General features: G+C 39.9%; 1 protein-coding gene across 1 annotated transcript; it reads right to left on the minus strand.

The window, feature by feature from the left end:
* Positions 1-1,801: 1,801 nt before the first annotated feature.
* On the minus strand, positions 1,802-3,379 carry LOC119996986 (protein FAR1-RELATED SEQUENCE 5-like). Its single transcript, XM_038843762.1, has 2 exons — positions 3,329-3,379; positions 1,802-2,998 (listed from the first exon to the last, which is right to left on the minus strand). The coding sequence occupies exons 1-2, from the start codon at positions 3,377-3,379 to the stop codon at positions 1,802-1,804; spliced, it is 1,248 nt and encodes a 415-aa protein (XP_038699690.1).
* Positions 3,380-13,640: the final 10,261 nt, after the last annotated feature.

Here is a 13,640-nt window from a genome sequence, read left to right on the forward strand (position 1 = left end):
AGTTGAGCTATAGGGTTTAGTGGTGATACGGTGGATTTGGGGTTCTCAAATTCGTCCAAATTTGAGACTCTCAAATTGCCCTCTATCTTAACGGTTCATCTAATCCAAATATAGCAAATAAGACACGTGACCTATATAAATTTAGGGTTATTTTACTCTTACAATTTTAAATTTCAAATTTCAAACGTTACTTCTCTCTTTCGACACCGAACCCTTGCTTCTCTCTTCCTTCATACTTTCCGCTCGATGCTCAAGGATTCTCCATCTCTTCTCACGATAAAGACGAGATGTCGTCTTGACCATTATCCTTCTCGAGAGAGGCGATATTAAAGGCTCTCCATCTTGACCATCATCTTCTCCAACAGAGCAAGGCAGGGCTATCTATCTCGACCATCATCTTTTCCGACGGTGGCGATGCAAGGGGCTTTCCTTCTCGACCACCAACTTTTTTGACAGAGGTGAGGTAAAGGGCTTTCCATCTCGACCACAATCTTTTCTGACGGAGGGGAGGCTGTCCATATCGAGTATCATATTTTCCTTTCAGAGGCGACACAATTGTGGTCTTTTAGCTCTTCTGGTGGGTTAATCCTTTTGTTTGATTGTATTTGCTGGGCGATACCCCATCCAAAGACCAAACTTTCTTTGTATCAAACGAATTTAGCTGTATGTACCAATAGTGGTTTTAATCTCAAATTAAAAATTGTTGAGTTACTTTCCTTTTGTTTGATTGCAACTATTGGGCAATTTCTATTTCCAGATGACAAATTCCTTTTGTTTGATTGCAACTGTTGGGTGATTTCTATTTCCACTACTGCCATTACTTTTGCTATTCTTGTCTGCTGTGTTGTTTAGTGAACATTATGCTTGTAGCTTGTATTTGTTTGTAGTATGAAATCAAAGCTTGTTACAACAGATTTGTAAACTTATAGGACAATGATCATTCTATTAATGTTATGTCCAGATTACAAAAGAATTGTAAAAAAAGCATTATAGCATCCTTTCCAATAAGCATTATATCATTATATACATAAAATGCCCACAAGGCAATACAATATGAGCAAAGCATAACATCCTTTTACAAAACTGAATCCCAACTATCAAAAATGGGAAATTCATATCCATTCATTCCATTTACAGCAGCAAAATAAACCAAAATCTTTAGCTCATATTAATCTCCACTTCAGCTACTGCAAAACCATGAAGTCATATGGTGATTGGGAGGATTGAATAGCACCATTAAAGATTTATCCCTGTAAAAGTTGAAACCACAAAGTAATTTGGTCCACGAAGCTCACACACATAATATAAACTCACTGATAAATTTTTTTATTTATGTATATAAACTCACTGATAACAATTCCAAGAAACTGGTTCCAGGCCTATGCACCAAAGGAGATTCAAATGTTGAAATTGGCATTGCTAGTTGTCCTTGCATTTCCATGTTATTGGTTGGAGTTTGAGAACAAGACGCATCATCCTGCTATTATCCGAATATACTATGGTTGCTGCAGATGCACGATCAAGCTGTTTTTGGAATCTCTTAAACATGTTAGGTGTGTACACTTTTGAAGCTTGTTGCAACATAGGTGAGTTTTTGTAGGCCAATGTAGGTGACTTTTCCCTTGAATCAAAATCAGCTTTCAACTCATTATGTCTTTTGTCTTGCACTACCCTCTCAAAGTGACCAAAAAACTTGGCGATACTAACATCAGATTGCAAATTATCCTTCACATCAGTATTCATACTTTCACTTGCTTGAGTACTCCTTGACCCCAAAGTAAATATGTACTTCAAGTAGCATTTAGCATTTAGCCCACTTCTTCTTCAAGCAATAAATTCCCTGCAACCAACTATTTTCAGGAGTGTTGTATTTATCATTCATGGCATCCCAAGCCTCTTCAAATTCAAAAGAATTTCCATAGTGGAACATGCACTTCGCAAAATCTTCCAGAATAGTAGAATCACCCTTTTGCAAAAATGCCAAATGTTTAATGGCATTTTGCATTATGTGCCAACTGCATAAACCATGAAATGTGTTTGGCATCGCTTCATTTATTGCCTTAGCCATCGCAGCATCTTGATCTGTAAAAATTGTTTGAGGCATTTTTTCCTTGTGTGCAGCTAAAAATGTCTTAAAAAGCCACTTAAATGATGCTATTGTTTCATCATATAGAAGTGCAGCCCCAAAAACTATAATACCTCTATGGTGATTAAAACCAGTAAAAACAGCTAGAGGTCTCAAGGCTTTGTTAGTACCATAGGTTGTATAAAAAATAATCACATCACTGAAGTAAATGTAATTAATAAGCATTCTAGAATCTGCCCAAAATATATTCGTAATTTGTTCCTCATTATCTAACTGAACAGCATAGTTAAAAGAAGGGTTTTTAATAGTCTCTTCCTGAAAATACCTGAGAATAGAGCCAGCTTCACCATACTCCATATCCTTTTCCCTTTTTGTTCTGAGGTAGTATTTTTGATCATCTTTGGTGAAGCCAAGGTTGCTTCTCCCACCAGCTTGTCTACTCATCAACTCATGTGCCTTCTTAAGCTTAATGCCGGCACTACATGCCAAATCTATCTCAAAACCTTGCACCTCAGAGATGTTTCTTTGTGACCTCATCATATATGTGGTGTTTGCTAGATGTAGGAGATGGTTATGCTCAGCCACAAATTCATAAACCCTATACTTTCCACTATCCTGCACCAATGAAAGAGACAATTTCACAGTACAATTGGTCCTTGTCTCATCTCTATGACTATCAGGATTGAGTTGACGTTGGTCTACTCTCCGCACACCCTCTTTCGAGCACACAAAACCCCTCGTAGTAACCCGTCCATCTTTTTTACTTTTATTCACAAACGCTTTTCTAACAGAGAATCCCATATGTTTGCCATAATCAATCCAGTAATTCCAAACCTCATCGAGTGTGTTAAATTCCAAACCAATTTCAGGAGTCAAATTGCCTTTGTCAGAGATTACATTCATATTCAATACCTATAAAAACAATGCCAAAAAAAAACAATGAACTCTGAAAAAGACCAAACAGAGATCACATTCATAATAACAATAACACAGCAAATTTTTCTTCAAAATAACTAGCCCATAAAGGATTTTTTGAAATTCTCTTATGCAATAACAGTTGCGAGAATAATTTTTTTTGGGCTTTCGTTTCCTTTCCTTCGCCCACCCTCCTCCCCACATATCATTTGCATATTGGCATCTTCCATTCCCTTGCATCATCCATGCATCATACATATTCCATGTTGTGTGTTATCTAAGTCCTCTGATGTAGGTCTCATTGAGTGCTCTCAACAAAGTCTGTACCTCAAACATGTTGTCTTGGATTTCCCAAGTTGGGGCATATATCCTCATCATTCTCGAGGGAGCAGGGTTCTTTAGTGGATGTTGTTTTTATACATTCATCCTTTCTACCAAGATGCACAAATACTAATTTCGGCACATTTGAAGCAATAACACATTAGAAAGAACCAGAGTAAATCCATTGTATTTTGTGAATGTTATTCCATCTAATTACCAAAAAAAAAGATAAAGGAGAAACATACTCAGATATAGGAGGGAGAGGGCACAGAGTGATCTGAAGCCAATAGAGTATCCTTTAGCAAAAGATTTCATGGAAACTTTGTGGAACGGGACGAGAGAAAACCTATCTATTGTTTTGGGTCTCAAATTTGGACAAATGTTTTGCGTGGGAAAAGTCCCTCTTATTTTTCATGAATTTTGGGAATAGTGGGCTACGTGTCTTATTTGCTGCTATTTTTGGATTAGATGGACGGTGGAGATGAGGCCAATTTGAGAGTCTCAAATTTGGACGAATTTGAGTGCCCCCAAATCCGTTAGTGGTTTACCATGGGTTGATTTGGGCTGGGGATTGGGTTTGGGCTTTGGGAGTTAGCTTAATTTGGCCATTTGGGTTTGAATCTCCTTTGGTTTTGGGTGGGTAAATGAAATCCTTGGACTTAGTATAGCTTTTGGGTCCATAATAATATAATTGTTAATACTTATTATTTTATTTAATACTTAATTATAAAAGTCGGTTGGCCGATAATTATCGGCCAACCGAATTTTGAGTGTATTGAAAACCACCATCTGATCCATCTCTATATGGATCGGATAAAATTATCGACCCGACTGTGTGGGTCGGTTATTGGTTGATTATCAATCAGTCGATAATGGGTCGGTTGATCAATAAAACCGATCCATGGTAATCCCTAGCCAAAGGGACTGAGGGAGACGGGGTCTGTTATGAACCCTATGGTATTTATATGGGCTTGGGCCTAGTCTAGTAGAATGGACTGGTTTCTTAGGTCATGTCTAATTGGGCCCAATATTGTAGAAGTATTAGATCCGTCTGGGCGCTATAGCAGCATTTGGAGAAAATCTCATGTCTTTGTAGCATCGTTGATCGCTGATCTAGAATCCGACAAGGTGCTGTTTGGTCGAGTTAACTTGGGTGTTGTTTGGTCATGTTGGATTTGATTTTTGTTTTGAACAAAAAATATACCATTGGATTCGTTAGGATGAATACTGCGTATTTATTATTTTTAAAAATTAAAATAAAATTTTCTTTTGGCTTTAAATTAGATGGCCATCCGTTATCGATGGCCATGTATCTCTTAAAAATTATCAGCAAGTCGTGTTTATCTTTCTTGATTATTGATTATTGATTCCTTTTGTTCTTTCTCAAGCACCAGCGATCGATGATGATGCTGCAGTAGGACAAGAATTAAAAATTTCCTTTAGTACTTAGAGGACAATTAGTTTAATTATTTTCATATCTTATTATAAATTTAGTATTAGTAGGACACATTCCACGATTACATGGTTTTACAAATAAACTGTTATATATTAATTTTTTGGGAATGATGATTCTATTTCTAATTTCAACATGAATTATTCAATATTATAAATTATCAATGACTTAATGTCGAGGAAGAAAAAATTGAGACTTCGTAGTCTTTTAAGCGCTATCTTGCGAGCATGTCAAAAGTATCTCTACTTTATTCAAGTTATCTCTTTCTTTATAGTGGAAGACTATAATATCAATATGTAAGTTCAAAAACTTCAAATGATCACTTCTCTATCATTATCATGGTGAAGATAAAAATTTTTTAGTCAAATCTTAACTCGAGAGCGAGTTATTTGTCAATTATAGGAGTCTAATGTAGGAAAGTCAACAAGATTTGTATTATTTACTTAATTATTAAGAATTATAATTGTTGTGTTATTAAGTGTTTTTTTAGTTAATTGGAATTATACTCAATTAGTATTTGTAATTTTATTTCTATTATATTTTGATAATTTTATTATAATTTTAGTATTCGTCTAATCATACAATGTCGAAAAAAATATGATGAATTAATATAATTTTTTTTTAACTTTCTCACAATAAATTAGATTCAGAATTCTTTGCTTCATTGGCTTAGACATCCAAATCATTTTCTTGAGTTTAGTTTTTTCTGTCAGCTTAGTTTTTCACTTTCATCAATGGAAGAAGATATCTTGAGGAAAGCTTGTCGAGCGTGTTAAAATGTTAGCATTTGTGATGGATCAGATGGGTTCTAGTGTTCTACTAGTCTCAGAAGGACGACATTCGTGATTTGGGTATTAATGAAACCATGAAGGAGGCTTAATCAACAATACCCTTTATCGGTCTCTGTCAAAGCCGCCGTCTTTATCCATCCTAGGCTGCTTCACAATCACAGCGATTGCAATCTCAATCCTTTTGGCCTAACTAACCCATGAAGGTGATGTTGATGGGTTAGGCGCCACAGGCCCTGAGGATTTTGGGTCGCCGGAGTTGGGATATGAGGATTTACTATAATGTGTTGAGGGCAAGGTATGAGATGGGCTTGGAGAAGATGATTCAGTTACAATGTGAGGCTTTGGTGGTCAAGTTCAAAGTGAGTCCATTGATTTGTAGGGTTGCTGACACTATTTGATTGCTGTTCATAGCTAATACAGAGGTTTTCAATTATGGGTGGGCTGATACGATCATTCAAGACTCTTGAGTCTCAAAATCAGGTGCCATTTTTGCATTGAATGTATTTTCTCTGTATTTGTTGTTATTATAGGTGACTAAGAAGTGAAAATCTGTCACTTCAAAAAATTCTTTACTAAGGTTTCTTCTTGATTCTCTTGTCATGAATGCTTCCAAGATTCTCAGTCATTCTAATACTTGAGCTGATAATTAATATATGACTCCATATCAGGTTATATATATCCTTTTATGAGGTTGTATGGATTCATTGAAATGTATCAACTCAAAGTCATGTCATTTTTTTATCCTTGACTAGTTGACTAGGTGAACCTGAAAAGCCTCCTTCAAATTCCAAGGACAGAGCATAAGCTCATAATATATATATGGACAACAAGCAGTAATAGTGTGGTTTAGGAATCTGAGGAAGAGGATGCTATTGTCATGTTCTTTAGCTATTTATTTTCTGGCTTGTCATATTGCTAGGGAAGCAATATTGCCTACATATATAGAAAGATGGTCAATTGAAGGGAACCTTCCTTTTTTGGCTGCTTATATGGACATTGAAAAACAAAAAGAATTTGCTCAGTCTTCATGGACCTATCTGATAAGTTCGAGTGTTATGTTCAGGCCTCCTCATTCCATCTCTGCATAAAGTTGGAATCTTTTGCTGTATCCATTGCTCAAGCCATAGGCTTGCACTTACCTTCAGTTAACTTCCTCGGAATAGCTTCGCGATATATCCAGCAATTCTCTCTTCCTTTGGAGAAGATTCTTCCTCATGCATGCCACATATATGAGTGGTCAAATCATCGAGTTATTGTTATCAAAAAATGAGTCGAGGCAAGAACTCTTGTATGTGTATTATCGATACTTATTGTTGCAATACGAAATCTTTATAATATACATAGATTTGGGGGATGGGAAAGGATTTTGTCTGGTCTCAAAAAAAAGGACAACACTGAAAAGGTTAAATATGGGTTGCATACAAAATCTATGAGAAACCCCTTTCCTGCAAAGGAGTCAGACTGGAAGCTTCAGAGCTCCTATGCAAACTTGAAGCAGTTTTTTTGGATGTTGCTTTTAGTTGAGGTTAACAGTGACATTTTGAATCCTGAATGATTGTATTTTATAATATTGTCTTTCCATTTTTGCTGACAAAATCTACCCTTTGTTGGCAGATTTTTCAAAGGACTCAAATATTTCTCCAACTCTGTGAGAACAATGTATTTCTTGGATACGTCCTCTCATTTGACAATCACCAAGTGCAGAAGTTAATGAAACAGTTTTCTGTTTTATTAGAAATTTAGAATATGAAGGTATTTAAACTGCATGAATAATGAATGTTGTTGTATTTGTTATCATTTCTTAGTAGCTGGTTATGGTGCATCAAAGTTTGTGAAACCTAATGCTGTTGAAGCCTCCAATTTGTATTGGTCTGATGCTTTTAGGTTTCTACTGCTTCATAAATTTTTTTTGTGGCCATTACTTTAATCTACATTTCTTCGTAAGCTGCAAATGTGGAAAGGCTTTTTTTGATCCTTTGTGGATTTGCAACAATGAGACAGAGACTTTATAACCAATCATCTCTCGTCCCTGATTCAGAACAGCTTAGTAAATTACTGGCCGTTGGAAGAAACATACGAGAGGAAGATAAAACAGTATTATTCAAAAAAAAATTGCATTTTAAGCCTAATTTGATGCGACTGCACTTTGTTTACGCTAATGTCTGCCACGCTTGGCAATTCTTTTAAATACTAATATCTCTTTGGTGCAATTATTTCTCTCCGTATATTTGTATCATGTCTGTGATTGGTAGATGTTGCAGATGGACCTCTTTCTTATATTGGAGGATTGAGGACATAAGATTTTTCTGTCAAGGACAGAGTTTGAAAGATGGGTTGAGTTTTACATGGTTTTGGTATTCTATTATATTTCGCCAAGGAGTAACGTTGGTTTTGGTATTCTGTTATATTTCGCCAAGGAGTAACGTTAAGCTACTTGATCACCTTCACTATGTTAGGAAAAGGATGAAGGTGCCTTAACATATGATGCCCAGCCCAGGTAGATTACTACATCTTGCTTCATGCTTTTGCTGAGGTTGCTCAGGTTGACATTCATATTATGCATTTTGAAGTGTCAATTCTTGAGATGAGACTCGCTTGGTTGGAGAAGATGATTGACGTACAGCTGCTTGCATGTGTCACCTCCTAGTGTTAGTCGTAAACTTCCATTGTAGCATTGATTGCTTGGTGGGCCATTGTTGCTCTTGCTCCCATTCTAGCTAGAGGAGACCGTGTCTTGGGAATTTTCTTTTGGTTTTCCGTTGGATAGAAGATAAAAGGCTTAACATGCATTCCTACTAAACTTACTGTTCTTTGATGTTGAAGAGCATTGATAGATCAATTTTGAATTCACATAGTTGGATTCTCTGCTTATATTTTCTCCCTGTTGTATAACTCCTGGATTCTTTGAGATTATTGAGTCAATAGCATCATAACTATAATGAGACACATCATGTAAACTTTATGGCTACTTTTACAATCTGGGATGTTCTCAAAACACAAAAGCCTTGCCATATAAAGAAACACCCTACACTTTAATGGAGTCTGAATGTTATTGCAAGCTTGAATATTACAACTAATGAAGAAAAAAAAGGAGGAAAATACATGGAAAGCAAGCAGAGGCAATGAATAGAAGCAGCTGTATTTGATTTTAACGTCTAGTTACCAGTTACACAAGATAAAATTCTATGGCTTCTGCTTCTCACAACTTGTTTCTGAGCAGCCATCTCTTTGCCTTCAATCCTGGATGAAGAATTCGCAACTAAGAAATCTCCAACAGAGTTGTATCGTCGATGATGACCATTAATTCTCTCTGCATTGAATCCAGCGCTTCTGATATTCTGATCAGTTGAAGTGCCTGTGGGCATATGAGATGCACCAGATGAGAGACACTCATATTGCTTTCGAGTCCTGTTCTTCCCAACTGCCCTGAAAATGGTTGGGATCAGACCCTCCATTCTTGAACTTATGCCTTCTGCCTTCTTTTGCCCCCTTATATCTTCCTTATGAAGAAAATGAACATTTGAGAGACTTCTGGCTTGTTGGGTGGATGGTCTCTGACCGTGATGTATACTTCCCTGGACTTTTTTCTTCCATTAGAGGACTGGAATAGTCTAAGATGCCTTTTTTTTTAGACTTGACTTTGTGGGTAAATAATTCAATCAAGTTGGTCGTGGTAGGAAGGCATATTACAATGAATCATGCATTGGTGAATCAAATGCCAGCAAATCAAAAATAAAATATCTAATGCAGATAAGAACTTTTTTTTTGATACAGAGGAAGAGGATGGGGAGGCGAGGGGACGGGGATGGAGAGACTTGAACTCGAGACCTCTATGAGATATCATATACATGAGTGTCATTTGAGCTACTCGTGGTTATCAAAGCATATAATAACTTGTATAAACAAGACTGAACATTTTCTCACTAAATAACATATTAAAAAGATTATATCAATGATAATAAACATCTTGAAAATGGCATGATACTCAGCACTCAAGGGAAGAGTGATTAATTATGGATAACTATTGATTTGTGACATGGTCTATGTTGATAATCGAGAAATTTGTCGATAACACAAACCCACTCTAGGGAAGAGTGATTAATATTATTTTTAGTGCAGACAATTTATTGTTGAATTTGGATCAAAATCTATTATTTTTTAAAAGCATATGTTAGAGATATTTTTCTATATTTTAGACTATAGGGTAGTATAGTCTTTTGCTCTCTTTTACCTTTGTATATATATACTCTTGTATACACTTTTGCATATAACAAGATATTCGTTTATCACTTCTATCATGGTATCGCGCAGCTAGGTTAAATTTATTTTTTTTTACCTCCGGCGCCCTCCACCTCCAGCGGTCTCTCTCTTGCGCCGTCGCCGCCGCCATTGCCGCTGTAGCTGTTCTTCTCTGTGATTTCGTGCAGTTGCGTTGCTTTCTTTCTTGGCTACCTTCGCGTGCTTCCAGCAGGCAGCCGCGCGCCTCCAGCCTTGACCTCTGCTGTCCAGCACCACCTCTAGCCTTGACCTCTGTTGTCCAGCACCACCTCTGGTCGCGTGCGTTTCTCTCTGCCAGCCTCTACCCAGCACCACATCTGCCTAGTAGAACCAGGAGATTTGTCGACTTCTCTTGGAGGTGCATCTGGACGATTTGAAGAATCAAGTTGTCTCTTGCATCCACCAGTGTGTAGCACGTGTGCACCTCAAACCAAGATCTGAATTTTTTATTATTTTTTTTCTTCTTTCGCTTTATTGGGTTGACTTGCGCACCATATTGTTGCTTCATCTGTTTGTGTTCACACTCTGCTATTTGGGATTATGACTACTCTTGGTGCTGATTTCCCCCCTTTGCCGGGGACCGGTTCTTCCTCCACTCCATCCGTGTTGACTTCGGCGATTACTACAGCACTTTCTTCGTCATCGACAGCTGTTAGTTTGTCCTCCACTGAGCTTCCGCGCGACTTTCTCCCTACTTCGACAGATTTTCGGCTCACCTCAGCCAGTGATTGGCCTACTTGGAGTGCCACAGTCCGTAATGCCTTGTTTGGCCGCGGGCTCTTATCTTATCTCACGGATGGTCCACCTATTGATGGTTCTGCTGTTGTTTTAGCTGCTTGGACTCTTCGCACTAACCGGGTCTCCAGTTATCTGATTGAGTCTCTCGACCCAGCTCTTCGCCCTGATCTAGTTACTCGCTCTGCCCATATTGTTTGGAGGTCTCTTACCGCTCGTTTTGTTGAGCGCAGTGGGGCTCGTCAATATTCACTTCTCACTCAGGCTGCTGCTGCTCGTCAGGATGATCGGTCCATCCAGCAGTTCTATCAGCACATGCGTGGTTTTTGGCGTGAGTTGGAGGCCTTTCTCCCTATTGGCAGTCAAATTGCTCTTGATGTGGCTTTTTGGGATATGCGTCATATGTATGAGTTTATGATGGCTCTCCGCCCCGAGTTTGGTCCTCTGGTTGGTCAACTTATACATCGCGACCCCTCTCCTAGCCTTGAGACTGCAGTTGCTGAGTTAGTTGCTGAGGAGACTCGTCTTCGCCTATTGGGTGGCGTTAGGCCCCCTCCGGCACCCTCCAGTTTCTCTGGTGTTCTTGCTGCAGCACCATTTGGTATTTCCACAGCTCCTCCACCTACATCTGGTCGTCCTACATGCACTCATTGCATGCGGCCAGGCCATACTGTGGATGATTGTTGGAAGCTCCACCCCGAGCGTCGTGTTGGACCCCGTGGTCGCGGCCGTCGTGCCTCCACTTCCACTGCCACTGCTGCAGTTGCAGCTACTACTCCTGTGCTTCCTTCTCCTGCTCCTGTTATGCCTCATATTGATCTTCAGCAATTCCAGCAGTTCCAGCAGTTTCAGCAGTACCAGCAGCGTCTTGAGCAAATGTCTGCTCCCCCCAGCATTGGTAGCACTTCTGCACCCTCTGCTTTCTCAGCCACTGGTATGTCTCGTACTTGGATTTTTGACTCTGGAGCCTCTCATCATATGACCTCCGATGCCTCACTGTTGACTGATTGTAGTCCAGCACCTCCTATTCCCTCTATTTACACTGCTGATGGTTCTCCTTTGAGAGTCTCTCAGGCTGGCTCCATTACTACTACCTCCGAGCCCTCAGGCCATCTCTCTCTACCCTCTGTTCTTCATGCTCCTCAATTGAGCATGAACCTTATTTCAGTTGGTGGTATATGTGATTTTGGCTATGATGTTTTATTTACACCATCATTTTGTCGTGTGCAGGATCCGTCTACCAGCCGGGTGATTGGCAGTGGTCGTAGAGTAGGTGGCCTCTATCATCTCCAGTCACTCCACCTTCCTCCTTCCTCACTTCCCAGTTTTTGCGGTCTTGCCTCTCTAACTCCTGATATCTGGCATAGACGACTAGGTCATATTTCTGAGTCGCGATTGAAGAGTCTCTCTCAGTCTGGAGCTCTTGGTCGTACTTCTTTTTCTACTTTGAGTCCTTGTATTGGCTGTAAGCTTGCTAAAGCTACGGCACTTCCCTTTTCCCCCAGTATATCCCAATCTTCTAGTGTTTTTGATCTATTACATTCTGATATTTGGGGTCCTGCACCTCTTCCTTCTATTTGTGGTTATCGTTATTATGTTTCTTTTATTGATGACTTTACTCGCTATACTTGGGTCTATCTCCTACAGCATCGCTCTGAGATTCTCTCTGTGTATGAACGCTTTACCACTATGATTTTCACTCAGTTCGGTCGTCGCATCAAGACTCTCCGTTCTGATTGTGCTCTCGAGTACTTGTCTTCTAGTATGCGCGCGTTGCTCTCCTCTCATGGCACCATTTTTCAGCACTCATGTCCTCACACACATGAGCAGAATGGTGTTGCTGAAAGGAAGCATCGACACATTCTTGAGACCACTCGGGCGCTTCTCCTTTCTGCTTTTGTACCTCGTTCTTATTGGGCTGAGGCTGTTCTTACCTCCGTAAATCTCATCAACATCACTCCTTCTTCAGTTCTCCCTGGTCGCATCTCTCCTCATGAGCGGCTATTCAGCTCTTTGCCCGACTATTCTCGTCTTCGCACATTTGGCTGCACTTGTTTTGTCCTTCTCTCTCCTCCTGAGCGTTCCAAATTATCACCTGTTTCTGCTAAATGTGTTCTCCTTGGTTTCAGTACCGAACACAAGGGTTATCGTTGCTACGATCCCTTGACTCGGCGCGTCCGTATCTCTCGTCATGTCTCATTTCTTGAGGATGTTCCTTATTTCTCCTCGACATCTCAGGATCTTACATTCCTTTCGCTTCCGCCCTCATCCACTCCAGCCATTTCTACTCCCTCTCCTCTTGTTTCTTCTACCTCCATCCTCGATGAGCCCATTCCTTCATCTCCATTGGATTCTGCTTCTCATGAGCCTGATCCTCCTTCTCCCTTGTCCTCTACTGCACCTGATCCTCCGTCTCCTTCATCCTCCTCTACTGACATTGTTCATCCTTCTCCTCCATATGGTCTTACTCCCTCTCCTCTTCACTATACCCGTGACCTTGACTATGTCCCTTCCGCTACTCCCGATATCTCCTCCTCCTCGACCACCTGCACATCCCCTGCCAGTGCGGATCCTCCTACACCTCGCTATCCACAACGCGAGCGACGACCGGTAGAGAGGTATGGTTATAGTTCTGTTTCCACTTATGCTCCACAATTTACTGCTTTTCTCACTGCTATTCATTCCGAGTCTGAGCCTTGTTCCTTCAGTGAGGCATCCCAGTCAGTTCAGTGGCAGCAGGCTATGATAGAGGAGTTTGAGGCTTTCAGGGAGACTCGGACTTGGGATGTGGTTCCTCTTCCTGCAGGTGTTAGGCCTATCGGTTGCAAATGGATTTATCGGGTCAAACGTCGCCCTGATGGGTCCATTGAGCGATATAAGGCTCGCCTCGTTGCTAGGGGTTTTTCTCAGGTGCATGGTATTGATTATGATGAGACCTTTGCACCAGTAGCTCAGATGACTACAGTTCGCACTTTATTGGCAGTTGCTGCAATTCGACAGTGGTCTCTTCTTCAGATGGATGTGAAGAATGCCTTTCTTAATGGTGCTCTTTCCGAGATTG

This window comes from Tripterygium wilfordii, chromosome 4 (assembly GCF_013401445.1).
Source record: "Tripterygium wilfordii isolate XIE 37 chromosome 4, ASM1340144v1, whole genome shotgun sequence".
NCBI lineage: Eukaryota > Viridiplantae > Streptophyta > Magnoliopsida > Celastrales > Celastraceae > Tripterygium > Tripterygium wilfordii.

Bases quoted from the DNA above. Each gene is read 5' to 3' on its own strand.
- LOC119996986 (XM_038843762.1), bottom strand. From the start codon at position 3,379: ATGATGAGGATATATGCCCCAACTTGGGAAATCCAAGACAACATGTTT. The intron at 2,999-3,328 runs GTACAGACTTTG...TTGTTTTTATAG, and splicing joins TCCAAGACAACATGTTTGAG to GTATTGAATATGAATGTAAT.